Source organism: Elephas maximus, chromosome 12, assembly GCF_024166365.1.
Source record: "Elephas maximus indicus isolate mEleMax1 chromosome 12, mEleMax1 primary haplotype, whole genome shotgun sequence".
Taxonomy (NCBI): domain Eukaryota; kingdom Metazoa; phylum Chordata; class Mammalia; order Proboscidea; family Elephantidae; genus Elephas; species Elephas maximus.
This window is the reverse complement of record NC_064830.1, coordinates 57,494,243-57,521,417: the sequence shown is the minus strand read 5'-3', so window position 1 is coordinate 57,521,417 and position 27,175 is coordinate 57,494,243. Positions and strand designations below refer to the sequence as shown.

Genomic DNA, 27,175 nt, shown 5'->3' with positions numbered 1-27,175 from the left:
AAAGTATTTCAGGTTTCTGAAGGAGAGCCATAAACCTCTCTAGTGTCCTTGGCTGTCCATCCCAGGGTCACTAGTCTGTGGGCTGCTGTTCCCCAGCCGGCCAAATCTCTTTTGTCCATGGAGTGAGGGGCGTTGCCATCACCTGGTCTGTTGGCCTGATTTTTGTCTGTCTTCTCATCTTACCTAAAAGTTCTTTTCTCTGTTTTTTGGTGGTGGATCACCTTGTTGCCCACACTATTGAACTCACTTGCAGTCGACATTTAAAATGATGCTAACAGTAGCAGGCTGAACTGTTGTAACCTCAGGTGTCTCTTATTGCTGCTAATAGTCTGCCCTTTTTGCTTACTGGAAATTATGTTGGAGCTTTTTGTCTAGTTATGTTGAAGCTTTTGCCTAGTTATGGCAGACCAGCTGTTTACTATATGTGACAATAATTAGTTTTCTTACTGCTTTTCACCAACTCTTTTCTGAGTAAGCATTTATCGATTTCCAGAGCATCTTTTCCTGTAACTGGTTTTCCTGCTGCTTTAGACAGTAGGTGATAAGAATGTATTCACAGCTCTCAGTAATGTTTATTTTGTTTTTGAGGTGAAAGGGGGGACTTTACCTTAGAACCTGAGGGATAATATATACATGGCTCATGGAGGCCAGTGAGTACATCCTGTGCACCTCCTGCCAGTCTGTAGAAAAGGGCCTTGTCGCTAGCTTCCCCTTACAGAACTCCATTTGTTATGTCCATGTATTTGGTTTTCCTCATGATGTTATTGAGAGTTGGGGGTCCTTTTATAATTTTGGAAATAAGTGAGTAAATGCAATGAGGAGACCATCCTCTGAATAGCTGGTTGAGTTAACCAGCCCCCTCTGATTTCCCCTGGTGTGGATGTGTTGGCTGTAGCATAGCCTGAGACCATCCCATTGAACCTACAGGCTCTAAGTAGCAGACCCAGGCATGTACATCCTGTCAGATCGATGGCCTTGCTCTGCTTTTCCTGACTAGGCGATGGATCACCTGGAGTCCTTCATTGCTGAGTGCGACCGCAGAACAGAGCTCGCCAAGAAGCGGCTGGCAGAGACCCAAGAGGAGATCAGTGCTGAGGTCTCAGCCAAGGTGAGCCAGGGCGGCTCTGTCCTGCGTAAAAGGGGGCGTAGTTGGCTGTCAGTCCCATCAGTGTGACTGGGCATCCGTGGGGAGGATGCACTCACTGCCTCAGCATGCTCCCACTTTGGAGAGGCTGTGGTCTAGCAGCCGTGTGTCAGTGGTCTTAAATGACCATGTGACACAAAAGGCAGCTGGCCTTCATGTCAGTGCTTTATCCTCTGCTCCCCTCAGGGGGCTGAGGCTTGTAGTTTTCCCTTTCGGTATTGTAAAAGCATATCTCTTAGGACACATTCAATTGCTGGTTGGACTGAAGGTGCTATTATTTTGTTCCTGAGGATTGGTGTTAGGTGCTGTTGAGTTGGTTCTGACTTATAGCAGCCCCGTGTACAACAGGACAAAACACTGCTGGGTGCTGTGCCATCTTCACAATTGTTGCTGTGTTTAAGCCTGTTGTTGGAGCCACTGTGTCAGTCCATCTCTTTGAGGGTCTTCCTCTTTTTCACTCTGCTTTACCAAGCATGATATCCTTCTCCAGGGACTGGTCCCTCCTGATAACATGTCCAAAGTACGTGAGACAAAGCCTCGCCATTCTCGCTTCAAAGGAGCGTTCTGGCTGTATTCCTGGGGGTAAAGCCTAATAATCAGGGCATGTCGCTTGCAGCACAGAGAGCAGCCGGCGGGACAGTGCTGGGACCACTCAGGGACACTCTGTGTCTTGAGACAAAGGGTGGGTGTGATGTGGTAGAGTCTATAATTTGTGAAAAACAGATGTGATACAGGATGGATCTTGGGCTATTCTTTACTGGAAACGCAGCAAGAGAAACACATCTTTGCATTGTAATTCTTGTTTTTAGGGTCTGCATACCTGATACTTTCTCTATCCCCTCAGGCAGAAAAAGTACATGAGTTGAACGAAGAAATAGGAAAACTCCTTGCTAAAGCAGAGCAGCTAGGAGCAGAAGGGAATGTGGATGAATCCCAGAAGATCCTCATGGAAGTAGAGAAAGTCCGTACAAAGAAGAAAGAAGCTGAGGTTGGTGGGGAGCACCCTCACAGGGAGGGGACCAGGACTGCTGAGAGAGTGGGGGCTGGCCCCTGCCATCTCTGAGTGCGGTGTCTCATCTGTAGAGGATGCTTGTAGGCCTGCCTGCTTCGAGTTCCAGGAGGGTCAGTGGAGTGATGTTTGTGCATGTGCCTCTCTGGGTCCTTCTACTTCCTGGGATGTTGGTGGGCAGTAGCTTCTATTTAGCTTGTGTGGCTAGGGTAGAGTTGAGAGCCCTGGTGATGTGGTCGTTGAAGTACTCAGCTGCTAAACGAAAGGTCAGCGCTTTGAATCCACCGGCCACTCTAGGAGAAAAATGTGGCAGCCTGCTACCTTAAAGATTTACAGCCTTGGAAACTCTATGGTGCAGTTTTACTCTGTCTTATAGGGTCAGCATGAGTCAGAGTCAACTCAATGGCAGTGGACTTTTTTTTTTTTTGGTTTTTTGTGTGTATGCCGGGTGGTCTTCGGGCCTCGGGTTTGAGAGAAGGTCTTCCTCTATGGAGACTGAGTTCCAGGGGGTAGGGCAGGGGGTTCAGAGAGTTAAGTGGGAACAAATGGTGAAGATTCATTCAGACTAAGATAAGTACTCAGTGAAATAAGTGGGGCTCTGAGTTTGAGAGTGGTTTGGGGTCAGTAGGAGGGGGGTTGTCTGGTAGTGTGGCAGGATCTCCCCTTAGGGGAAACCTGCAGACTGAGAAGTGATTGGATGGGGTGATATGTAGTGCCCCAACTGGGTCTGTCTGGTCATCACACCCCTGGCTCCGCACAGTGCCTACCACTGGTCATGCTCAGTCATGGTTGACGGAGTAGAGCTAATGAGGGGGTCAGGCTTGTGGCTGTCAGAGGCCACTGAGACTCAGATCCTGTGAGGAGACAGAGTGATAACGCTGCTCAAGCCAGGATCATCAGGCACTGCAGCGGCTGCAAGGGAGGTCACAGTGTGTGTCTGTTGGAAGGTGTTGGTGCCCAGCTAGTGCTTTAGAACCCTCGTGGGCTGGCACCCCCGTTTAATGACATCCCTAGATAAACTCTGTCCTTTGATAACGTAAAGGAGGGAGAAAAGAAAAGCTACTCGTATACAGATGGTCTGTTTCTGCACATAAAGGCTTAGATGTGGCACAGTAAGACGGTGGGTCCTCGCATCACTTTTTGCAGAAGCACATGCAGTGTGGTGGCTGTGTCCCAATGCCAGGAAGCTACCCCACAGTGCAGCCCCGAAGTCAGAATTTGGTAGGACAATACGTTAGCATTTCCTTCAAACAAAAAAGTGCAGAACAGAACAAAATAAACCTCTGTCCCAGCTGCCACTGCAGAGTCTAAGTTCAATCTCAGGAAATAACTTAGCCTCAAGGTAAATCACAAGTAAAAAGAGAAGAAACCAGAGGCGCAGTTACTGCAGCTTATGACCTAACTAAAATGTGCCTTCAAGATCCATGTTTAAATAAATGTTTAAATAATTGCATTTAAATAGTCATCCACCCTCATTGAAAGGGAGAGCTGGGTATGAGCAACTTCCCATCAATCCATACATCCAAAACACTCCCTTGGAAATGCAAATTAAAGTAGGATACCTCCTCACCCCCTCCACTGTAACTGCTGCATCTTTTGTTAAGAGAAGAAGCCCTCAACAATAAACATGGCAGGCACACGACCATTTGTGGCCCTGTGTTGTCATTGAAGGGCCGTATCAGAAACCCTCCTCTGGTTCTGGTTATCATGACGCTCCTTTTGTGCACGACAGAGATGTCTGGCAGGTTGTCTGGGCAGAGACAGATTCCTGCTCTGTGTTTCGAATGCTTCTTGTCGCTTTGAAGTCATAGCCGTGAGCTTATTTGAAAATCATTTCTATAGTTCCTTTAAATTGTTTTCCTCTTGGGTTGGGTGTGTGGTGGCTGGTTCTTCATAACTCACTTGTCTTTCTATTCCTGTTCTCCAGGAAGAATACAGAAATTCCATGCCTGCATCCAGTTTTCAGCAGCAGAAGCTGCGTGTCTGTGAGGTCTGCTCAGCCTACCTTGGTCTCCATGACAATGACCGGCGCCTCGCAGACCACTTTGGGGGCAAGTTACACTTGGGGTTCATTCAGATCCGGGAAAAGCTGGACCAGCTGAGGGTAAGATCAGTTGTCATGTTATGGCGGAACCTGAGAGGTCTTGGTCGTCTTCCCGTCTCTTTAACACTAAAAAAGCCTAGTGTTCTAACCTTTTAAGAACATGCCTTGAGTTTTATAGTGAAAAACTCAGATTTCACCACTTGTGCCCACAAGAGACCTAAGATCTCCTTGTTTGCAGAATAAAGTGACAGAGTCAATCCTAGGCACAGACTGCTCCTGCCCACCTGTAAAGTCGCTAGGATGAAGGACGACCAGTGGGCTCGCATCTTTCCCCTTGGACAGCAGCAGGTGTTGGACAGTGGTGGGCTGGATAGAAGACGACACACTTGAGCCCCTTCCCTTTGAGCCCCCTCAGAGGCTCCTAATCTCTTAGGATGAAGAGGGGCTTGCTTTTCTGATAGTCCTGCACTGCTCCCCAACCCCCCAGCCCTAGACAGCTACTCTTTTTTTCCCACACTTTCCTGGGTGGTTGTTGTTGGGTGCCATTGAGTCACTTCTGACTCAGGGTGACGCCATATGACAGAGTAGATCTATCCAATAGGGTTTCCTAGGTAGTTATCTTTACGAGGGAAACCCTCGTGGTGTAATGGTTAAGTGCTACGGCTGCTAACCGAAAGGTCGGCAGTTCAAATCCGCCAGGCACTCCTTGGAAACTACAGGGCAGCTCTACTCTGACAGGGATGCAATGAGTTGGAATCGACTCTACGGCAACGGGTTTGGTTTTGGTTAATCTTTACGGGAGCAGATCACCAGGTGTTTCTCCTGCGGAGCCACTGGATGGGTTTGAACCTCCAACCTTTCATTTAGCAGCTGAGTGCTTAATTGTGCCGCCAGGCCTCCTGGATTAGGCTCTGAAAATTTGAAATCCTGTGTGTGGAAGACTAAGAATAAAGTTGGCTGAGTTTCACATACTTGGAGTTGTCATTCTTCGGCCTTGATGGAGCCTTCCCTGCAGCTCTCAGGACCCCCAGGTCGTATGTGGAGAAGCATGTAGGCTTCCTGGCAGATGGACAGACACACAGACTGTAGAACACTGTGGCAAGCAAGCCTTCTTTCACAGCCCAGGGTCTGCACACCCAGGAAGGGGCAGCAGAAAAGGCTGAGCTCTGAGGAGGGCCCCTGTAGGTGACAGGTGGGGAGAGGGAGGAGGCATTGAAACATTTTTGAGTCTAGAAACATTTCTGCTTCTGTCCCCGATAGAATTCTGAAAAGTGGTATATTTTGTCACACATTTTTGAATTGGAGTTCTTCCTTATAAGTTTATAGTTAAAAAGATATAAAAATTATTTTATATGTATGCAAAGGAATATAAATAATAACATAATTGGTATCCATTGTCATCCCTGTTAAAAATTTGCTCTTCAGCAGTTGGTAATTTTATATTTATTTAAATTGTATTTCTATTCCATGTTACCTCAGAATTTTGTCCTAATATCTTTTTATACCTGAAAACCTTTCATCATGTCTCTGTGTCAGAAATTTGAATATATTGAAATTTTTTTCTGCAGCCTTAAGAACCTAAGTGTCAACTTAACCTAGAAAGATACAATTGCAATTATGAGTAATATAGAATAGGTTAAAAGAACACAAATATGTTGCAGACTTAATAAATGATTATTAAGCTAGTAGCACAAAATGTACTTCTGCATCTCTGGAGGGCAGGGTGGGTGGCAGGGCCTTCTGGCCTGAGTTAATAGCGGGGTCACTCATATCAGTCCTTTGCTGGTGCCCAGAGGTGTTTACGCTTCAGGACAGTGCAGGAGTTGGGTATGAGTAAGGCCTTTCTTGTCAGGTGGGAGAAGGAGGGCTTTTTTTAAAAATAATTTTTATTGTGCTTCAAGTGGAAGTTTACAAATCAAGTCAGTCTCTCACATAAAAACTTATATACACCTTGCTACATATTCCCAATTACTCTAGCCCCCCGCCATGAGACAGCCCGCTCCCTCCTTCCATTCTCTTTTCGTGACCATTTTGCCAGCTTCTAAGCCCCTCTATCCTCCCATCTCCCTTCCAGGCAGGAGATGCCAACATAGTCTCAAGTGTCCACCTGAACCAAGTAGCTCACGCCTTACCAGCATCCCTCTCCAACCCATTGTCCAGTCCAGTCCATGTCTGAAGAGTTGGCTTCGGGAATGGTCCCTATCCTGGGCCAACAGAAGGTCTGGGGGCCATGACCACTGGGGTCCTTCTAGTCTCAGTCAGACCATTAAGTGTGGTCTTATGAGAATTTGGGGTTTGCATCCCACTGCTCTTCCTGCTCCCTCAGGGGTTATTTGTTGTGTTCCCTGTCAGGGCAGTCATAGGTTGTAGCCAGGCACCATCTAGTTTTTCTGGTCTCAGGATGATGTAGTCGCTGGTTCATGTGGCCCTTTCTGTCTCTTGGGCTCATAATCACTTTGTGTCCTTGGTGTTCTTCATTCTCTTTGATCCAGGTGGGTTGAGATCAATTGATGCATCTTAGATGGCTGCTTGCTAGCGTTTAAGACCCCAGATGCCACTCTTCAAAGTGGGATGCAGTACGTTTTGTTAATAGGTCTTATTATGCCAATTGACTTAGATGTTGCCTGAAACCATGGTCCCCAGACCCCTGCCCCTGCTACGCTGACCTTCGAAGCATTCAGTTTATTCAGGAAACTTCTTTGCTTTTGGTTTAGTCCAATTGTGCTGACCTACCCTGTATTGTGTGCTGTCTTTCCCTTCACCTAAAGTAGTTGTGATCTACTATCTAATTAGTGAATACCCCTCTCCCACCCTCCCTCCCTCCCCCCGCCTCGTAACCAGGAAAGAATGTTTTCTTCTTAGTTTAAACTATTTCTCAAGTGCTTATAGTAGAGGTCTTATACAATATTTGTCCTTTTGGAACTGACTAATTTCACTCAGCATAATGCCTTCCAGGTTCCTCCATGTTATGAAATGTTTCACAGATTCCTTACTGATCTTTATCAATGCATAGTATTCCCTTGTGTGAATATACCGTAATTTATTTATCCATTCATCCGTTGATGGGCACCTTGGTTGCTTCCATGTTTTTGCTGTTGTAAACAGTGCTGCAACAAACATGGGCATGCATATATCTGTTCGTGTAAAGGCTTTTATTTCTCTAGAATGTATTCCAAGGAGTGGGATTGCTGGATCGTATGGTAGTTCTATTTCTAGCTTTTTAAGGAAGCGTCAAATCGATTTCCAAAGTGGTTGTACCATTTGACATTCCCATCAGCAGTGTATAAGTGTTCCAGTCTCTCCGTAGCCTCTCCAACATTTATTATTTTGTGTTTTTTGGATTAGTGCCAGCCTTGTTGGAGTGAAATGGAATCCCATTGTAGTTTTGACTTGCATTTCTCTAATGGCTACTGATCATGAGCATTTCCTCATGTATCTGTCAGCCGCTTGAATGTCTTCTTCATTGAAGTGCCTGTTCATACCCTTTGTCCATTTCTTAATTGGGTTGTTTTTTTGTGGTTGAGTTTTAGCAGAGTCATGTAGGATTTAGAGTTCAGGCGCTGGTCGGAGATGTTGTAGCTGAAAATTTTTTCCCAGTCTGTAGGTAGTCTTTTTACTCTTTTGGTGGAGTCTTTAGATGAGCGTAGGTGTTTGATTTTTAGGAGCTCCAGGTTATCTGGTTTCAGCATTTTGAAGGAGGGCTTTTTATGGAACGGGGGTTGGAAAGGAGATGATCCCTGGACCATAAGCCTGTGGTCTTTAGGAAAGAGCATGGACATCGAATCCCTTGGAACTGCTGATCATTGTGTGCCCCTCGTCAGGTGAAGGATAGGAGGTTGGGTTTGGCAGGGAGGAGCCAGAGGTACTTGGAAGTGTCTTGAGGAAGAGAAAGGCTTCCCTTTCAGTCCCTATTCTGCCCACTTGTCTGGGAGGGTGCATACTATCACACACAGCATTTAGGATAATCCTCTTATCCTCACCAGCTCTAATGTACTTCCCTTGGGGAAAGATGAGGTCACTGAAGGGCTTTGAGTAGAAGCTGCGCGTGGGGGCTGTGCTGAATCCAGTGACAGATTTGCAGGAGTGGTTTCTCAAGTGAGAGGCCCTCCTGCCTGCCCAGTTCGTGTCCTTCCCATTGATTCAAGATCAGTGGCAGGTTGCTGGGTTTTGAAAGTGGTGCTGTGGGTTCGTGAAGGCACCTGTTGGTCTGCTGGCACGACATGGGTCTAAGGCCAGCAGGAGTTTGGCACATAGCAGCCAGATGTGTTTTGGTCTGGCCTACCTGTTACATTTCTCCACAAAGCCTGTGGAGTCTCCTTTAGGTAAAAAGCTAGCTTTCTGGGTTGGTTTAAAGCAGTGTGATAGGTCCCTGTGACCTAGAAGTGCAGAACCTCTTTGGGAATGTGCACTCTGTCCCTGATTCATAAAGTGCAGTGATGAAGCATTTCTGCCTTCACCATTGATTAAGAAGCTTTAAAAATGAAATGTAGCCTGTCTCCTAAGAATTTCTCTTGTATTTTTAAATTGCCAATACTGAGATGCATTTTAGGTTGTATAACTTGCTCTTACCTCATTTTCTCAATTTCTCATTTAATTAGAAAACTGTGACTGAAAAGCAGGAGAAGAGAAACCAGGATCGCTTGAGGAGGAGAGAGGAGAGAGAGCGAGAGGAGAGGCTGAGCAGACGGTGAGTCTTGCTGATAGGAGATGCTGTGTGGGACGGGTTTGCCATGGGCCTCAGGACCCCCACGATCATGGCAGTGCTGCTTGTAATGATGAAGAGCTGTTAAATGCCTAAAAAAAGAAAACCATTTGCCACTGAGTTAACTCCAGCTTGAGGTGACCCTATGTGTGTCATAGCAGAACTGTGCTCCATAGGGTTCTCAGTGGCTGTGTTTTCAGGAGATCACCAGGCCTTTCTTCTGAGGCACCTCTGGGTGGGCCTTGCAGTTAGCAGCTGATTGCATTCACCATTTGTACTACTCAGGGACTCCATTAAAAGAAAAACAAATACATGGTATATGGAGTGGAGGTCTGGCTGAGCCCAGACAAAGCACATACTGTTCCACACATGGGGTGAGGGGAGGTTTATTATGGGGATATGTCTGTGCCTCAAGCAGACTGTCCCTGAAGTGTAGACCACCGAAGGTCGGTGAGCTGAGGGTGGGAACGAGAGGCGGTTGAGGCTACGAGGGTCCACTTCAGAGGCTTCAGCTCCCCCAGGACCAGGCTCCCACCTGCTCAAAGACTTAGCACCTCCATAAGAGCCCGAGCGATGGAGTGTTTCTGGGAAGTTGATCGTTTTCTCCTTTTTCAGGTCTGGATCAAGGACCAGAGATCGCAGGAGGTAGGTTTTCAGACCCGTTGACCTTCCCAGTCACGGATATTTTCCTTACTAATTAATCCCTGTATCTTAATGGGTGAGACTCATGCCCTCTGCCCTGGGGCCTGGGGGTGGCCGGGTGAGCACAGAGGAGGGTCCATGAATTGGGGGAAGATGGGAGCCATGGCCCCTCTTGAGGATTCCCTGGTGGAGATGGCTTTATGGAGTGGCATTGGAATGGGCCAGCCAGTTAATGATGGGAATATTCTGATGGGGGAAAGAGGAAATGTCACTAAAGCAATGAGCAGAATGTGCTGAGAAGAGGGTGTCCAGGTGGTGCCGCCACCCTGGTTCCTGGAAGGAGGCTCCAGAATCCAGAAGGTGGCTCCCAGGTGGGCAGTTGTGTGCAGTAGGCGTACAGAGTCACTTCAGAGCTTTCTTTGTCTTCTCGGTCAGGTCGCGCTCTCGGGACCGGCGTCGGAGGCGGTCAAGATCTACCTCCCGTGAGCGACGCAAGTCTTCCCGGTCCTGGTCCCGAGACAGACACCGGCGCCACCGGAGCCGTTCCCGGAGCCACAGTCGGGGCCACCGCCGGGCCTCCAGGGATCGGAGCTCGAAATACAAGTAACTACCTGAGTCCTTCGGTACTGCAGCAGGAGTGAACCCCTCTCTCGTGTTCTCGGGTCTCAACAGGGCCCGTGGCCATGTCTGGTAGGGACTGCAGGCATCCAAAGGACAGTGTGGGGCCTGGGGAGTTCAGGGCTGTGTGGAGGCGCTTGCTCACACACATACAACCATGCTATCACTGCGTGCCCAGCACTGTGTCTGCTCACAGGTTCCTGTCCTGGGCTGATGGTCACCTCGATTTCCTAGAGCCCTGATGAGGACCTGTGTCCTCATCAGGTGAATAGGCACAGCACCACTCAAATCCCACTCAGCCACTGTTGATGTTTGCACACGCTTTGACTGTGGCCTTTTTTTAACTTGTGTTTCTGTGGTGGACCATATTGCCTATGCACGCTTCTGTTTTGTTCCCTTTGCTCGACTTACAGTGTCAGCTCTTCCTGTTATTAAAGTCTCTGCAGACTTCGCTTTTCAGTGGGTGGCACAAGTTGGCTGGGTGCCCTAACCTGCAGGACCCTGAGCTGTGGTGGATGCTTTGCCTTCCCTACCCAGTGTTGAGGGCTGCTTTTTGGCACCTGAGCAGCCAGCCACAGGGTAACGGTGGCTACCTTGAGCCTGTGGTTCCCCCTCCTCAGGTTCTCCCGAGAGCGAGCATCGAGAGAGGAGTCCTGGGAGCAAGGGCGGAGTGAGAGGGGCGCTGCAGAGTGGAGGCTCGAGGGCTCCAACGGAAAGGCAGCCTCACGGAGGTCGGAGGAGAAGGAGGCTGGCGAGATATGAGCCACCCGGCACGCTGTACATAATCTGACGAACGTTCAGCAGCTTGAAGTCACCCTTTATATTTGTTGACTACAACTCACCTTTTGTAGTTTAAACTTTATATTGTTCTGGAGCTAGCAGTGAGTTTCTAGAGATGTACAGAGTTGCTCATTCTATGTTGGGGGTTATGTTGAGTAGGAATAAATAAACCCGACGGCTGCCTCGTAGCCTGCCTGCCCATGGTGGGGTCTTGGCCCCTCACTCCGTGTGTCTGGAGACCTCACTGAGACTTCCAGGGGATGGAGTAGTGGCCGCTGCCCTTGCCTTTCCAGGGGTGGGTGCTCACCTTCAGAGAAGTTATGATTCTTATTATTGGACCACCTCTCATTTTTGGCATTTGACACACACTGGCACACTTTCCCCATCTTCTACTCCCATCACCTATTAGGAGAGCAGATGTGTCTGTCTGTCTCTGTGTGCATATATGTGTGTCTCCTGCTCCAGGCCCTCCTGAGGGCCTGACGTGCTCACGTCACTTCTCAGTAGGAACCACACGGAAGTCTCTGCTGGGGAGGAGGTGGCCTGGCTGCCTTGGTTTCCTCTTGGGGAGCCGACTAGGTGCTGACGTTTGGCCACACTCGCTGAGGCAGGCAGATTGTGTCAGCCACCCTCAGCTCTGCTGCTCTGTGCCCACGTAGGGCAGCTGCCTTCGGACCTTATGAGCTCCTTTTTTTTCCCCCTTCCACTTTCCTGGAGTATTTTTTTTTTTTTTAGTTTCGGAGGGAGTGTTCTGAGTTTCGTATGGTCGCATTGCAAAAATGGTGCCATCTCAATGTGCAGAGGTGGGCGGGCCCCTTGGTCTGGCTGGTTTGATGGGGCACATGAGGGCACTATGGTGCAGGTCTTGTGAGTACCAGCTTGCTGTGGCCAGTTGTCCTGCCCCAGGAGGATGTGCAGGGATAGCCAGTGATGGGGCTCACACTCTCCAGGAAGTGGGGTGAAAAGGGATCCATGGGCTGGAGGAGTTTTTGGTCTACATTGTATTTTGCAAACATGATTTTCTTTATCAGTATCTTACTTACAAGTCGGATTTCAGAATACAAATTCTGCTGTCCCTGGCCTGTGGGCTGTGGGGTCAATACCCTCCACCTCTTCAGGGCTGCCAGTGCTGTGAGTGGCTTATACCCTTTCTATCCGGATGTGGATTCACGGACCTGGATACACAAATAGAGGTGTGTTTTGCCGGGATGGGCTTAAGGTCCTGCAGGTCCCAGACGACAGCATCTCCTTGTCCTTGGCCCTCATCCACCCAGGGGGGGAGGTCTTAGGTCTTGGCCAGGGAGGGCCCTTATGCAGCATCTCAGCCCAGCCCTTCAGCAGCTGTCCCCCTCCCCTTTCCTGCTCTCAAATGATCCACCTGCACCAGGTCCTGGCCTCAGGGTTGGGGAACCCATGTCTTCTCAGTGTCACTCAGCACAGTGAGTCCTGACTAGTCTCATGTCAGTGCCAGTAAACTTCCTGAGGACAGGTACTGTGGGACTATCTGTAGGGCTTCCCAGGGCAGTCACAGGGCCCTCCACCTAGGGGGACAGCCCTTTTGCCCAAAGTCCAGGTTGGAGCAGAACTGAGGGCCTGGGTGTGACCACCCACTAAGGTAAAGGCTCTGCTCAGAGGTGCGCCAGTGCAGTTTCTTCACTGGAGCTCTCCAGCAGGTGGTTGCGAGCTGGAGGAAGCTGAGTGGGTCAAGGAGGGTGGGGTGGGGGTGGGGGTGGGCATGAGGAAGAAAATGGGGGTGGTAGATTTCAGACTCCTGGTGGGTGAGGGAGAAGGAGAATCAAGATCAATAGCCCAAGGCTTGATTCCTGTGAGGTGGAGGTCAGGCATGCCTCCTCTCTGTCCCCTTTTTACCAATTCTGACTCTAACCATCCCTCTTGTCATGACACTCTCTGCTTCTGTGCTGAGTTGGGTAATTTGTTGCAATGGCCACACAAAACTCATAGATGGTTCTCACAGTTATGGAGTGCATTAGGGACACAACAGGTTACAGGAGCCCTGGTGGCACAGTGGTTAAGAGCTCAGGTTGCTAACCAAATGGTCAGCAGTTCGAATCCACCAGCTGTTCTTTGGAACCCCTATAGGGCAGTTCTGCTCTGTCCTGTAGGGTCTGTGTGAGTCAGAATCGACTCAAAGGAAATGGATTTTAATAGACTATAGTTCAGGTTCACCAATGCTCAGGATACAGTTCTTCTGATCAGGGTATCCCCATCTTTGCCAGCAGGCATACCTCTCTCTGCACCACCCCCCCCCCCCCGCCAGCCTGGCCTCTGCCCTGCTCAGGCAAGTATTCCAAAGCTCTTTTAGGGGTGCAGATAAGTGCCTGGAGGCATCCCACTCTACGAGTAAGAAGGCACTCAGCTTTGTCGCTCCATGGGCCAAGAAGCCCCACCACAGCCATCTTGCGCTGCTGTCTCTCCCATCTTCCGTGTTACGGCTCCTATATTTCTCCTGGATCTAGGAGGGTCTCAGTGTAGGGATTCCGGGTCTAAAGGACACACTCTGCTCTCGTCTCTTCTTGGTGGTAGTAAAAAGTCCTCCCTGCTCTGGGATTGGCTCTCTTTTAAGGATAGAGGAATGGCAAAACTGACCAATATCCCCTTTCGGAGTCCCATACACCTTATTTGCATTATCAGCAAGCTGTCCAATCCCCTTGGTGGGTCACAAGCATAGGCCCTCCCCCCCCAATTATTCAAGGAGTGTAAAGACTATGGCTTGAAGGGCCATATTAAGTAATTCAGTGTGCCACAGGGGTCAGGAGGGTTGGGCATGAACCCCAGAGGGTGCACCAGCCCAGAAAGGCCTGCTCCACCTTAAGGACCACCCTCCACAAAGAATCCCAAACTGAGGAAATAAACATTTCCTAAGAGAAGAAGCAGGTCAGGTCGGGGACATGGGGGGCCAACAAGCAGAATGTCTGGCAGACAACAGGGTCCAGCCGTGATGGAGAGAGCAGTATGAATGGCTATTGTGGACATGAGGGGCCTGGAGGCCACAAGCTGATCACCGAGGGCATGGTTGATGGATTACCTGCATTGAACAGGCTGCTAGACACCAACAGAGGGGAAAGGGCTGGGGAGAGGTGGAACCACAGGAGGGAAGATGGGCCCACAACAGTAAGAGGGAGCAGGGGCCACAGAGAAAGGGCCCCAGCAGCCCCGTGGAGAGATCGGGTAACCTGGACTTTGACCCGACAGCCACCTCTGGGCAGCTGGATAGTTTCTGGGTACCCTTGAGCTGGGAACCCGGGCAGCATCCACTTGGCCCATCTGTCAGCTCAGTGCAGGAGGCTAGTTCAACCCATCGCCTGAACCTTGCTGCAGAAGCCCTCCAAAGGGACAGCTCCTGCTGGCAAAAGCTACCCTGGCCACCCCAGGTCTTCCACTGTTGTCAGCTAGTCCCTGCTCCCTGCTGAGCCCAGGTCTCCCCAAGGTATCCTGCCATTCCGGAGGCTGGTTGACATGGCCAGCATCTGTCCGGTGTGGCCTAATATGACCGTCACTCCACAGAGCCAGGCTGAAGCATCATCAGGGAGACACAGCCCAGACCTGGAGCTTGCCCCCAATGCCCCTCTTTCAGCAGGAGACGGTCCCTGAATGCCCCAGAGCACAGCATCCTGCATCACTGGTAGGTTGAAGCGATCAAGTACAGGGGTGCCACCAGGACTCCATCAAGAAGGGAACCTCTAACCAGTCCTGGGGGTGCCATCTGGAGCAGGGTGGAGGGCACCAGAAGGTGCAGGTCCAAGGGGGTGTCAGATGAGGCAAAAATAACGTCCCAAGGCACCACAAATACCGAAGACGCCTGACTCAGGCAGTCGGGCAAGAGCGGGGAAAGCATTTCTGCTGACACATCTCATCAATATCTTCTATCTTGAAATCGAGGGGGATGCAATTTAGAGATTGCCCCTGGGCACTTGTTACCTTAACTACACCCCTGAGGTGGAGGTGCCCAGCTGCTTACCTGCCATCCCCTCACCAAGTGACCCACAGTTGTGGGAGGATTCCCTGGTGCCTTGTGGCAGGGACAGGGGTGGGAAACCCCAGATCGGCCTTGGGGTGGTCACAGCCCAGGGCAGAGGGAGGCAGCAGTTGCACCCACCCCACACAGGCCCCTTCGTGGCTGAGACATCAGCAAGGCGCAGGCTGGGAATGGTGCACGTGGACATCCTGTGAGCTCAATCTGCGTTGAATTTGCTCAGCTTTGGGGATTGCTGCAAATGTCTTTTGGCCCTGAGTCCGCTGTGAGTTGTCTGTTATCCCTAATCCTATTTTTTATTGGATTGTTTGACTTCAAAAGAAAGAAGGGAAGGATTTGGAGGTTTACCTTGTACAGTAGAGACATTAACCTTTGGTCTGCCACATGTGGCAAATACAATTCTGTCCCTCTTTTTACCCCATAATGAGTATTTTTATACAGTTCAACATGTCCACTTATTCCCAGTGTCACTTTTGAGGATACCATTCTTTAAAAAAAAAAAAAAAGTTACAGTCCATGTTTGTGAGAGAGGGAGGGAGACTGTTGTGTGCTTATCTGTGTGTGTCACATATAACCTTTCCGTACCTAAGTCTCCCTGGAGGAGACTGCAGGGCCTGGGACTCACCAGAAGATGTAGTAGGTGGAGTAAAAGTTATAAGTCCCTGCATGGATCATGATTTTAAGAGGAAAAATACAGAAAAGAATAAGAGAACCTTTGGCCTCCCTGTCCTTAGACGGACAGAGTGCTGGAGTTGGACCTGCTTCTTCCACCAGAGTCCTGCAATGAGAGGCTTTCCCCTCAAGCCTTTCCAACCACAAAACCACCAATACCAATACACCAATACACGGGGCAGCTGTGTACTATTGTGGGGTTCAGCCCTCTGCGAGGGCATGTGGCCGAGGGCAGCGTTCCGCAGCCCGCACCAGCAGGGGGTGCCATTCCCTATTTTCTCAGAGGCTGAGACCGCATGCGTTTCCTGGTCCCTCCACCTACCTGCGCCACCAGTCTTGCACCCCCACGCTCCGCCCCAGGCGGGTGAGGGACCAGGATCCCAGAGGAGACCCCTAAGAGTGGCGGGGCCAGGACAACAGCTGCCCAGCCGCAGGTGTAGGGACCTATTACCCCCTACCCCCCTCCCTGCTCCCGAGGGGCCACCTGGTCTGCGCCCCGAGGGGCTGCGGCCAAGGACACACAGTCGGGTGAAACTTCAAGACATGGAATTGGGCTGCACCCCCTTCCCGGGACTCCACCCCCACGCCCCCTCCAGAGAACACCACTCCAGGCAGCCTGGGGCCTTGGGGACTTTACTCAAACGAGCCACGCGGTTGGGCTGCTGGGAGGCCCAGGACCCTGCCCCCTCGCCCCCTCCCTTTCAGCGGTACTTGGAGACCAGCGCGGAGATCACGTGGCTCAGAAACTTGTCCAGCGAGGCCTGCATGGTGGCACTGAAGTCTCCCGGGTAGTGCCGGGCCAGGGTTACCAGCAGGCAGTGGCCAAGGAGCTGCGGAGCACGGGGTCGCGCTGCGCTCAGCCCCACGGCACCCCAGCACTCCTCTGGGTCTCGTCAACCCCAGACCCCGGCCCTGATGGGGACCGTGCCTCCCTGGCGACGGTAGGACTGCCCGGCAGGGTCCTCACCTTGAAGTTGACTGGATCCACCCTCAACTTGTGCGCGTGCAGGTCGCTCAGCGCGGACAGCGCGCTGGGCAGGTCGTCCAGGTGGTGGACGGCGTGGGTCAGCACGTCTGCCACCTTCTTGCTGTGGGCCTTGACCTGGGCTGAACCCGGGCTTAGGTCGAAGTGGGGGAAGTAGGTCTTGGTGGAGGAGAAGACGAAGAAGGTCCTGCAGGTGGAGCGGCGGATGAGCGGTTACCTGGGGGTGGAGGGCAGGGAAGAAGGGGCGTCCCGGAAGGGGATTGGGGGAGCGCAGGAGGGCGGCAGCCCCCAGGGGCTGCAGGAAAGCCCCAAGGGGAGGCTGGGGGGCTGGAGGGGAGCCCACCTCTCCAGGGCCTCCGTCGTGTAGACGTCCACATTGTCGCCCAGCTTCCTCCACAGCGCGCGCACGGCAGCCTGCTCCGCCGCTGACAGCGCCATTAACCCGAGTTGAGCCGCCTTGCGGCTCCAGGAGGCGCCCCTCACAGGCCGAGTCCCTAGCCAAAGGGGTGCCGAGCGCTCAGTCTCCCTCATCGGGCCTGACCCAGGACCCTCCTAATTGCCTTGTACCCTGAGGGGCCCAGTCGCTTTGAGTGTCTACTATATGGGAAATAATATTTAGTATTTATTAGTAGTAGATAACACTGTGTTTTAGCATGGAACTTGAGTTTATTCTGCTTCCAGAGTCTTATTACACCTCTGGAGTCTGTTTTCTCATTTGTTGTATAAAGTCTAGATAACAATTTCTCCTTCTCCGGATTGTTGTGAGAATTAAGTGGGAAACATGTCAAGTGTTATCTGATAGCAGATGTTCATTTCAGTGCAGTGGACATTTATTGAGGGCCTGCAGTGTACCCCAATAATAAGATCTAACACCCAGGTAGCACTCACTTTGGGCCAGATGCTACTCTAAACCCTATTTTTTAAACTGTGGTAAAATCCATATAACATAAAATTGACTATTTAAGCCATCTTAATGTGACAATTCAGTGGCCTTAAGTACATTCACAATGTTGTGCAACCATCACCACTATCTGGTTCAGGAACTTTTTCATCACTGCAAAAGGAAACCCTGCACCCATTTAGATAGTCTTTTCCATTCCACTTCCCCAAGACCCTAGCAACTACTAATCTTTCTGTCCCGATGGGTTTGCCCACTCTGGACATTTCATATAAATGGGCTCATACACTGTGTGTCCCTTTTTTCTGGTTTCTTTCACTCAGCATAATGTGTTCAAGGTTCATCTATATTGTAGCATGTATCAGTGCTTCATTCTTTTTATGGCCGGGTTATATTTCATTGTATGGATGGACCACATTGTGCTTACCTGTTCATCAGGTGATGGACACTTGGGCTGTCTCTGCCCTTTTCGAGACCCTCATTTTTCCTACTGATAAAATAAGGATGCCTGCCTCTTCCCAGGGGCTTATATGGTACCACTGCAGTATTGAGCACATCACAGACAGAGGAGAGGGCCTGGAGGAGACTTGGGCTCAGGGAAGAAAGGGCACTGCCTGAGGTGTGCCTGGGATGAATGGCAGGCCCAGCACCCTAAAGCCCTCCCCCACGCAAGACCTACACATCCAGGAGAGAAGGATTGAGGGGTGCAGGTCCAGCCAGGCCTCCAGGACCCTGGGTCTCTGCTCTACAGCTGGGCCAAGTGGGTGCCAAGCTGGGCCCAAAGGCTGGACACCCAAACCATGGTGGCCCCAGGATGTCAGTGTCTGAGGAATGTCATTCTTGGAGGTGGTTACGTGGTCAAAGGGTTGCCTCCGGGGAATTGCTTGGCCCAACGCATGCATGCCCCTCCCAGTCATATTTAGACTGTGTGTTCCTGAGGCTTTGGGGAGACTGATGGAAGGATGCCTTTAGCAGTACTCTGAAAGGAGTGGCTGCTGTGTCCTCCCCTTTGCGCACCATGGGAGGAGTCCTGGCAAGCTACAAGGTTCCAGGCTGGTGGCCGCCATCTCCCAGCCAGAGTGTGTGTGTGTAATGAAGTGTAAGGGTAGAAATGAATGAATTATCTCACCAAACCACTGTGAGCCTGCCAGGCCTGGGAGGAAAGGCAAAGGGGAGCCCTCAGGAAGATGGCATTGTCCTGCATTTTCCTGGCAGTGGACTGCCCTGCTTCTCCCTTTCATCCCTCGGGCCGCTGCAGAGGGACAGTGGCCGAGCAAGGAGACCCACATCTACTCCTGGCGAGTTAGCAGACACACAGAGCTGAGGCCACACCAGGCTGCTGCCCACTCAGACTTTATTCAAAGACTTGGTGGCACATGCAGGGAGGGGAGGAAGGCCAGTGGCACCTCTCCTGGGGTCCAGCTTAACGATATTTGGAGGTCAGCACGGTGCTCACGTTGCTAAGGAACTTGTCCAGGGAGGCATGGACCTCAGGGGTGAACTCCGTGGGTTGGTGGCTGCTTAGAGTCACCAGCAGGCAGTGGCTCAGGAGCTGTGGAGAGAGGGGGCGACAAGGGGGCTGTTAGGGAACCCTCACCTTTGCAGATCTCGGCCCTGCCAGGAAGGCCTGCTGCCCCGACCTTCCAGGTCTTCCCCTCTCCTCACCTTGAAGTTGACAGGGTCCACCCTCAGCTTGTGAGCGTGCAGGTCGCTGAGTGCAGACAGGGCGCTAGGCAGGTCATCCAGGTGGCCAACAGCTTGGGTCAGTGCTTCCCCCACCTTCTTGCCATGTCCCTTGACCTGGCCAGAGCCATGGCTCAGGTCGAAGTGAGGAAAGTAGGTCTTGGTGGTGGGAAAGGAGAAGAACATCCTGCGTGGAGAAGTGGCAGGTGAGCGGTGGTGGAGGGGTAGGGTAGGGGAGCAGGGAGAGCGCACACAGCCTCTGAGGGAGGGCGGATAGGAGGGCCGGGCTCCCCTGGCGGGAGGTCGGTGGTCTGGGCATCGGGGCCTTGGGGCCTAGACACCGGCCTGGTTGTAGCCCAGCGATGGGCAGTGGGGTGGTGTTGAGCCCAGGTGCGTGGAAGTAGGGGACAGGGGGATCCTCACCTCTCCAGGGCCTCGGCGACATAATCCGAAGCGTGGTCGCCAACCTTGCTCCAGGTGGCCTTGACGTTGGTCTTGTCCTTATCAGACAGCACCATGGTGGGTTGTTTCTGAGTCTGTGTGGAGATCAGAAGCGTGCCCCGCGGAGAGCGCGCGGCGATTTTATATCCCGGGGCGCGGGGGCACGCCCCGGCGGGCGGCGCTCGTTGCCTGGCACTGTGCCGTGGCGAGGGGCGGGCCGGCAGGGAGCGCCTCCGCTCAGGGTCCGCGCCTCTTGGGAGGCGGGCGGACCCCTCCCAGTCTGCTCTGCAAAGGGAATGGTGCCCGGCCAGGCTCTTCCCCACTCTTCTCCTCTGCTACTCTACACCACGTCCACCTCTCTCGAAAGCTGCATACTTGCCCCCAGCTGCTGGGGACCGGCCTGAGGGTGCCTGCGTCTCTGCCCCTGATTCAGGCCCTGGCTTTCTCCCCTGTGTCAGCCCTGGCAACCCAGGCTGGACCCAGGCTTGGCACGTGCTGACCATCTGTTAACTTGAGTAGGATAAATGAGTGATGTACCAGTGAGTGCAAGAAGGAAGAAAGGCAAAGTTCTCACATACGAATTCCCAGACTCAATTGGCATAACAGTTTATGAAGAATATGTTGTACATTCTACTTTGGTGGGTAGAGTCTGGGGTCTTAAAAGCCTGTGAGCGACCATCTAGGATGCTCCACTGTTCTCACCCCTTCGGGAGCAAAGAAGAATGAAGAAAACTAAACATGCAAGGGAAAAATTAGTCCAGAGGACTAATGGACGACATCTACCACGGCCTCCACCAGACTGAGTCCAGTACAATTAAACGGTGCCCGACTACCACTACTGACTGCTCTGACAGGAATCACAATAGAGGGTCCACCAGGGAACACAACAGAGAACCCCTGAGGGAGCAGGAGAGCAGTGGGATGCAGACCTCAAATTTTTGTAGAAAGACCAGACTTAATGGTCTGACTGAGACTAGAAGTACCCCAGACATCATGGTCCCCAGGCCTCCTGTTAGACCGAGACAGGAACCATTCCCAAAGTCAACCCTTCAGACAGGGATTGGACTGTACTATGGGATAGAAAATGATACTGGGGAAGAATGAGCTTCTTGGATCAAGTAGACACATGAGGCTATGTTGGCATCTCCTGTCTGAAGGGGAGATGAGAGGGTAGAGAGGGTCAGAAGCTGGCCGAATGGATACGAAAAGAGAGAGTGGAGGGAAGGAGTGTGCTGTCTCATTAGGGGGAGAGCAATTAGGAGTATATAGCAAGATGTTTATAAATTTTTGTATGAGAGTCTGACTTGATTTGTAAACTTTCACTTAAAGCACAATAAAAGTTAAAAAACAAAACAGTAGAGGGTCCCAGACAGAGCTGGAGAAAAACGTATAACAAAATTCTAACTGAAAAGAAAGACCAGACTTGCTGGCCTGACAGAGACTGGAGAAACCCTGAGACTATGGCCCCCACACACCCTTTCAGCTCAGTAATGAGGTCACGCCTGAGGTTCACCCTTCAGCCAAAGATTGAACAGGCCCATGAAACAAAACAAAACTAAAGGGGTGCACCAGCCCTGGGGCAGGGACTGGAAGGCAGAAGGGAACAGGAAAGCTGGTAATAGGGAACCCAGGGTTGAGAAAGGAGAGTGTTGACATGTCATGGGGTTGTTAACTAATGTCAAAGAACAATGTGTGTACTAACTGTTTGATGAGAAACTTGAGAACCAGGCACCCTTGGTTCTCAAGGCCCCTTTTATTTCCAGGAATAATTATTGAGTGCCGTTTAGTGCCAGGTGCACGGAGGGACAAATGCAAGGCACAGAATTCATGGGGACGGAACGGGGCTTCTGGCTCAAGCTCATTTCTCCAGGGTAGCTTCACCGCTGCCCAGGTCCCCTACTCCCAGTGGCCTGGCCTCTCCCTGGGACCTCTGTGTGATTGTGTGAGGCTGTCTCTCTCCTCCACTGGCAAGTGTCCTGGTTTACAATTACACCACCAATGACACCACATATCCTGACTGACCCAAGCAAGACTCATGCTCAGTAAAGAGATGTTGAATTGACAAACAGCCTAAACAAGATCTGAACTTTAAGCTGTGTGGGGGGCAACGATATTAACCAAAGAATCACACCAGTAAATAGGCAGTCACAAACCTTATTCCAAGCCCAGAGGGAGCTTGGAAGGTATGTACGAGGATGTTGGGAGAGAGGGCTTCCTGTGGGAGTGAGACAGCAGGGTGTGTAAGCATTAAGTGGAGTGGGGCGGAGGCTTAGCTTGTGTGTGCGTGTGTGGAAGTCCCTGCAGCTGCAGAATGGAGGTGTCCTGATGTGGGGGTGAGGAGACTGGAAGACCCTCAGAAGCCAGACCCTACAGGTGGAAGGCCCTGGAGAGGTCCATGCCCTGAAGGGTGTGCACAGGGAAGACCACTCTGGCTGCCTGGATGTGATAGTGAGAAAGGCAGCAGTACCAGGTGGTGACTGATGCACGCTTGGACTAGTTGGTGGGGGGAGGAGATAAAACATCAGCCCACCTCTTGTCCCCACCCCTCCCCCAGGATCCTTACTCAAGACCTGTCTGGAGGATCCAGGAGGCTTGTCAAAGGACAAACCTCAGCCATGTCCCCTCTACTCTGCTCTCCCAAGTGAGAGCTCTTATCTCCTTCCCACTGGATCCCCCAGCTCATCCCATTTACCCTCCCTACCCTCCATCATTTTCCCATCCCATCCTGGTTCTGCTCACAGTTCAGCCCCAATCCTGACTCTGGAGGACAAAAAAGATAAGATGCTGGGGACTTAGAGGAAAACCCACTCCCCCTAGGCCCTGGGACAGCTCCTCCCTTCTGCATCTTGGTCCATTACCCCCTGCTGCCTGCCTGAGGCCTTCCTAAGCAAGACCTGGGGAACATAATTGAGCCAATTACTTACATTCTTAATGTGGAAAGAGCTGTCACATTAAATAGTGAACAGGAATATGACATGAAAACAATGGACAAAAGACATTAGCATTAAAAATTCCCAATACAGCTGAGAAACGAGACAGCTGAACAAATTGGTGAAAGGGGTATAGGGGAGAAGAGCAGTGAGAAGAGCAGGTTGCAGGCCACTATCTCTGGTGTGATAATATTTTTGTAAAAGGAAAAAAAAAGTGTATGTGGCAGTCGTTGTAGCTGTGGCTCCATCACCTCAGCAGAGGAGGGGAGACTCAGCTGGAAACTGCTGACTGGGCTCCTTCTGCTGGGGTTGGGGAGGGGCAGACGATCTCTCTCTCTCCCTACTTGGAATAGCAATAATAGGGAACCGATGAAAGCATGGGTAGACTTTATTTATACTTTTCTATGTTTAAATAAAAATGGGTTGGGTTGTAGGCAGAGAAGAGTAGAGGTGGAGAGAGGGGAGGCTACTCCCCAGCGTTCAGAGAGGCCCCAAGTGTAGGCCAAAGTCACACAGAGGGAGATGATGAGCAGGAGCCCTCCACCCTCCACACAGTTTCATCCAGCTTCAGAGCCAATGGAGCTGGGCTGAAGGACTAAGCATGTCCATAAGGCAGCTGCCCAGTGTGGAGGGAGGAGCTTTTGGGAACTTGCTTGTGGCAAAGGAGGTACAACCGCTTAAGGTGCAACCTGTGGCTGCAGAGCCAGGTAATGGGGGATGAAGAGTAGGGCGCAGGGCTGGGCACACTGGGGTATCTTACTGGTGTGTGAACTACAGGACCAGCACAGGGTACTCTCCTAAAGTGATGCCATTGACCAAGGCACTCTAGGTGCACCCTGGCTGTTGTCATTTCACCACCCCTTCCCTGCCTCACCCTCCCACGGAGATTTCAAAGAAAGTTGGCGATGCTTCCGCTTTTCCCTTCCCTCCCCCTGACAGATGCAAAGGTACAGCGGGCAAGCAAGGAGACCCACATCTACCCTTGACGCCTTAGTTGACACACAGAGCCAAGGCCACACCAGGCTGCCGCCCACTCAGACTTTATTCAAAGACTCAGAGGCACGTTCAGGGAGGGGAGGAAGGCTGGTGGTGCCTCTCCTGGGCTCCAACTTAACGATATTTGGAGGTCAGCATGGTGCTCACATTGCTGAGAAACTTGTCCAGAGAGGCATGGACCGCAGGGGTGGTGGCTGCTCAGAGTCACCAGCAGACAGTGGCTTACGAGCTGTGGAGAGAGGGGGCGACGAGGGGGCTGTTAGGGGATCCTCACTTCTGCAGATCTCAGCCCTGCCAGGAAGGCCCACTGCCCCTGACGTCCTGGGTCTTCACCTCTCTTCACCTTGAAGTTGACAGGGTCCACCCTCAGCTTGTGAGTGTGCAGGTTGCTGAACACAGACAGGGCACCAGGCAGGTCCTCCAGGTAGCTGACAGCTTGGGTCAGTGCCTCCCCCACCTTCTTGTCCTGTCCCTTGCCCTGGGCAGAGCCATGGCTCAGGCTGAAGTGAGGAAAGTGGTGGGAAAGGGGAGGAACATCCTGCGTGGAGAAGTGACAGGTGAGCGGTGGTGGAGGGGTAGGGTAGGGAAGCGGGGAGAGCGCACCCAGCCTCTGAGGGAGGGCGGGTAGGAGTGCTGGGCTCCCCCAGTGGCAGGTCAGAGGCCTGGGCCCCGGGGCTTTGGGGCTTGGGCACAGTCCTGGTTGTAGCCCAAGGAGGGGCAGTGGAGTGGTGTTGAGCCCGGTGTGTGAGTAGGGGACAGTGGGATCCTCACCACTCCAGGGCCTCGGCGACATAATCCGAAGCGTGGTCTCCAACCTTGTTCCAGGTGGCCTTGACGTTGCTCTTGTCGTTATCAGACAGCACCATGGTAGGTTGTTTTTGTGTGGAGATCAGAAGCGTGCCCTGCGGAGAGCGCACAGCGATTTTATATCCTGGTGCGTGGGGGCACTCTCCGGCCAGCGGTGCTCCTTGGCTGGCGGGGTGCCGGTAGTTGCCGGTCTGGGAATGTAGCACAGTTGAGGGTGGGGGGCAGGGGTGGGGTGGGGCAGGAGGGGCTTCTAGGCTACCGCTCTCTCTCCATCCAGCTCATGCCAATGTCCAGCTCTCTAAAATGTTTCCCCTCTTCTATCTTTCCAGGCACACCACCCCTGGCTGGGAGCAGCTTTGGCATGTCTATTTGTCCAGTTGGGAGTGTGTACAATCCTTCCCAAAGTGAAACACAAGCTGCCCAGGACCAAAGCCATTAACTGTCCATGTAAACAGAGCAGCTGAAGGATTTAAGTGTGGTCAAGCATCCCAAGGCTCTTGCCCGGCTGATGGGCGATCCCTCTCCGGTGCGCATGTTAGCAGGTTCTGACCGCACTGGCAACAGGGAAGGTTCAGCAGAGCTGCGGTTAGGACCCAGCCTCCTGCATCACAGCTCAGACTTGGACGCTGTGACCACCGGGGGCCCAGAGTTCCCCCCGCACAGACCAGAAACCACCTTGTTCGCAGTTTATGGAGCTGCCAGAGTCCCAAGCCCTTTCCAGCCCAGGTTACCTTCCCTGCAAAAGCTACGATCGGGCTCCAAGATTCCTCCTCTTGTGCTAAAGGTGGGAAACAGGGCCTGGGGCGGGGGGGGGGGTGAGGTAGTGCCTTGGTGGAGACCCCCAGAGGCTGAGCTGAGGAGGTCCATCAGCCTGGGGAAGGGGAGGGAGTCTGGTAGGCACTGAGCCTGTGCCAGTCACCAACTGGGCCTTATGAATTCGTGAATAATTTCAAAGACCCAGTGATATATGGCTTCAGAGAGCTCGGGGACTTAGCCACCCAGTGTCGTAGCTTCTTGGTTTGAACCAGGTTCTAAACCTGCTGTCTGTCCAGTTGTGACCTCCAAGGACTCAGTTTCCCCCTCTCCCCCCCACCCCCACACACAATGAGGTTCAGGGGAAGGGGCAGACTTGGCTCAGGGTGAGGTTTTGCTGCAGACCAAGCATTCTGGGGAGAAAAGAAGCAAGAAGGGGACGGGGGTGGGGGTCCAAGAAAGAAACCCTGGGCCCTGAGCTCTGCATGGCCACAGGCCAGGAACTTGGTCAGGGCTGATTCTTTCCTCTGGAAAATGGGATGAAGATCCCCGATCCCCACCCTAAGATCCCGGTGCCAGATAGGGATGGAAAGGAGAATGAATGAATGAAGGAGATAACAAATATATGAGTGAATAAATCCATGAGTCAGTGTGGACATGCCTTTCCAACGGTCCCGCAGGTGCCAGGTAGAGTTGGAGCTAAGGACACATTTACATCCTGAGAACACCCACAAGCCTGCGGTGGTTGTGGGGGGACATTCTATTCAAACAGCTTGGGCTGGTCACTTAGTTCCGGGATGCTCCGCTGGAGTCCCCAGCTTCTTTGCCTGGCAACAGTGACTTCATCCGGGCTCGCTCGCTCCCCACAGATCACGCGCACGTGGGTTCCTGAAGTTCGAGGCCTTGTTTATTGACATGCACAGACCCTGGCCTGCAGGGCGCAGGGCTCAGCGGTGCTTCTCAGTCAGCGCCATAGCCACGCCCGTCAGGAACTTGTCACATGCCGCCTGCATCTCTACCATGAACTCGCCCTGCAAGTGGGAGGCCAGCACCACCTGGAAGCACTGAAACAGCAGCTGCTGGAGGAGGAGGCTCATGAGAGGGGCTCTGGTCTTCCCAGCTCCCCACCCCCAGCTCCGTGTGGGACCCCCACCGAGGCCGGGCAGGCTCACCAGGAAGTTGGCGGGGTCCCCGCGCAGCACTTGGCGGTGCAGGTCCGCTAACCGGCTCAGCTCTGCGTGCAGGTCGTCCAGGTGCTGCGCCACCAAGTCCAACGCCGTGAGCATTCGCTGTCCGTGGCTCAGAAGATACACTTGGTCTTGGCAGGCGCCCAGGTGTGGGAAGTAGGCCTTGGTGCTGGGGGTACACCGTGAAGAGCCTGCGGGTGCAGGTCGGTGAGCCGGAAGGCGGCCTGCATGAGGGATCTCCGCCGCTCCCCACCCCCGGACGCTGGCCCCGCCCAGACCCCTGGATTCCATGCCCAGCCTGCCCCTGGTTTCTGGTGCGCACCTTTGGGGTCCACCTACCCAGCACCCCTGTCCACCTCCTCTCTGACCTGGAGACCCCGCCCCTGCCTAAGTAGCAGCTCCTCCCCGAAGTGCGCCTCGTGGCGGGCGATCAGGTCCCAGACCTGTGCTACGTGGGCGCGCTCCTGTGCGCTAAGCATGGCGCTGGCGTGGCGGTACTGTGGGGGCACGCCCGCGGCATGGTGCCTCCTCATATCGACCCTGTAGCGTGGCTGGAACGCGGAACCCTTGGCTAGCAAGGGGAAAGTCGCCGACTTGGCCCGCCGCTACCGCGGAGACCAAGGCCTCGGGGTCCCTGGGTTTTGGCCACAGACTCTCGCTGCAGCGCGTGGGCACCTTGGCTGCGGACTTTGGGGGAAGCTGTGATTACTCCCCTGAGGACGCAGGGGGGACCGGGAGGAAGAGCGCCGGCAGGGAGCCCCTTTTCCTGGGGGCCAGGACGGGGAGCTGCACCAGGATCCCCGCAGCTGCCAGGGCCGCGCGGGCTGTGACCTTGGGCTTCGGCGAACAGTGCCCTGAGTCCCGGCACGCCCTAAACACGCTGAGCAAAG

General features: G+C 52.6%; 4 protein-coding genes across 7 annotated transcripts in view; 1 reads left to right on the top strand and 3 right to left on the bottom strand.

Annotated features, from left to right (window-relative positions):
• The window catches only part of LUC7L (LUC7 like), a 29,470-nt gene extending 18,343 nt beyond the window's left edge, over positions 1 to 11,127 (top strand). For all 4 annotated transcript variants that reach the window (XM_049904699.1, XM_049904698.1, XM_049904696.1 and 1 more), the window contains 7 exons: positions 998 to 1,108; positions 1,989 to 2,132; positions 4,081 to 4,257; positions 8,796 to 8,884; positions 9,515 to 9,544; positions 9,977 to 10,144; positions 10,780 to 11,127. In XM_049904699.1, coding sequence (XP_049760656.1) covers positions 998 to 1,108; positions 1,989 to 2,132; positions 4,081 to 4,257; positions 8,796 to 8,884; positions 9,515 to 9,544; positions 9,977 to 10,144; positions 10,780 to 10,921 — 861 coding nt within the window. In that variant the 3' untranslated portion in view covers positions 10,922 to 11,127. The remainder of the gene's footprint in view (positions 1 to 997; positions 1,109 to 1,988; positions 2,133 to 4,080; positions 4,258 to 8,795; positions 8,885 to 9,514; positions 9,545 to 9,976; positions 10,145 to 10,779) is intronic.
• A 5,096-nt stretch (positions 11,128 to 16,223) lies between these two features.
• Positions 16,224 to 17,051, bottom strand: HBQ1 (hemoglobin subunit theta 1). Its single transcript, XM_049904703.1, has 3 exons — positions 16,934 to 17,051; positions 16,573 to 16,777; positions 16,224 to 16,435 (listed from the first exon to the last, which is right to left on the bottom strand). Exons 1-3 carry the CDS (start codon positions 17,026 to 17,028, stop codon positions 16,307 to 16,309), a joined length of 429 nt encoding a protein of 142 aa, XP_049760660.1. The 5' UTR covers positions 17,029 to 17,051; the 3' UTR covers positions 16,224 to 16,306.
• A 1,774-nt stretch (positions 17,052 to 18,825) lies between these two features.
• HBA1 (hemoglobin subunit alpha 1) lies at positions 18,826 to 19,731 on the bottom strand. Its single transcript, XM_049904392.1, has 3 exons — positions 19,595 to 19,731; positions 19,154 to 19,358; positions 18,826 to 19,040 (listed from the first exon to the last, which is right to left on the bottom strand). The coding sequence occupies exons 1-3, from the start codon at positions 19,687 to 19,689 to the stop codon at positions 18,912 to 18,914; spliced, it is 429 nt and encodes a 142-aa protein (XP_049760349.1). The 5' UTR covers positions 19,690 to 19,731; the 3' UTR covers positions 18,826 to 18,911.
• A 6,031-nt stretch (positions 19,732 to 25,762) lies between these two features.
• Positions 25,763 to 27,045, bottom strand: HBM (hemoglobin subunit mu). Its single transcript, XM_049904393.1, is given in 4 exon segments — positions 25,763 to 26,174; positions 26,271 to 26,459; positions 26,461 to 26,476; positions 26,673 to 27,045. Coding segments are annotated over 4 exon segments (480 nt in total). The 5' UTR covers positions 26,819 to 27,045; the 3' UTR covers positions 25,763 to 26,045.
• Positions 27,046 to 27,175: the final 130 nt, after the last annotated feature.

Excerpts from the sequence above, each read along its gene's own strand:
- HBQ1 (XM_049904703.1), bottom strand. The coding sequence starts at position 17,028 with ATGGCGCTGTCAGCGGCGGAGCAGGCTGCCGTGCGCGCGCTGTGGAGG. Across the intron at positions 16,778-16,933 it reads ACGACGGAGGCCCTGGAGAG|GACCTTCTTCGTCTTCTCCT; the intron begins GTGGGCTCCCCT and ends CTCCACCTGCAG. Across the intron at positions 16,436-16,572 it reads TGGATCCAGTCAACTTCAAG|CTCCTTGGCCACTGCCTGCT; the intron begins GTGAGGACCCTG and ends CGTGCTCCGCAG.
- HBA1 (XM_049904392.1), bottom strand. The coding sequence starts at position 19,689 with ATGGTGCTGTCTGATAAGGACAAGACCAACGTCAAGGCCACCTGGAGC. Across the intron at positions 19,359-19,594 it reads GTCGCCGAGGCCCTGGAGAG|GATGTTCTTCTCCTTTCCCA; the intron begins GTGAGGATCCCC and ends TTCTCCACGCAG. Across the intron at positions 19,041-19,153 it reads TGGACCCTGTCAACTTCAAG|CTCCTGAGCCACTGCCTGCT; the intron begins GTGAGGAGAGGG and ends CTCTCTCCACAG.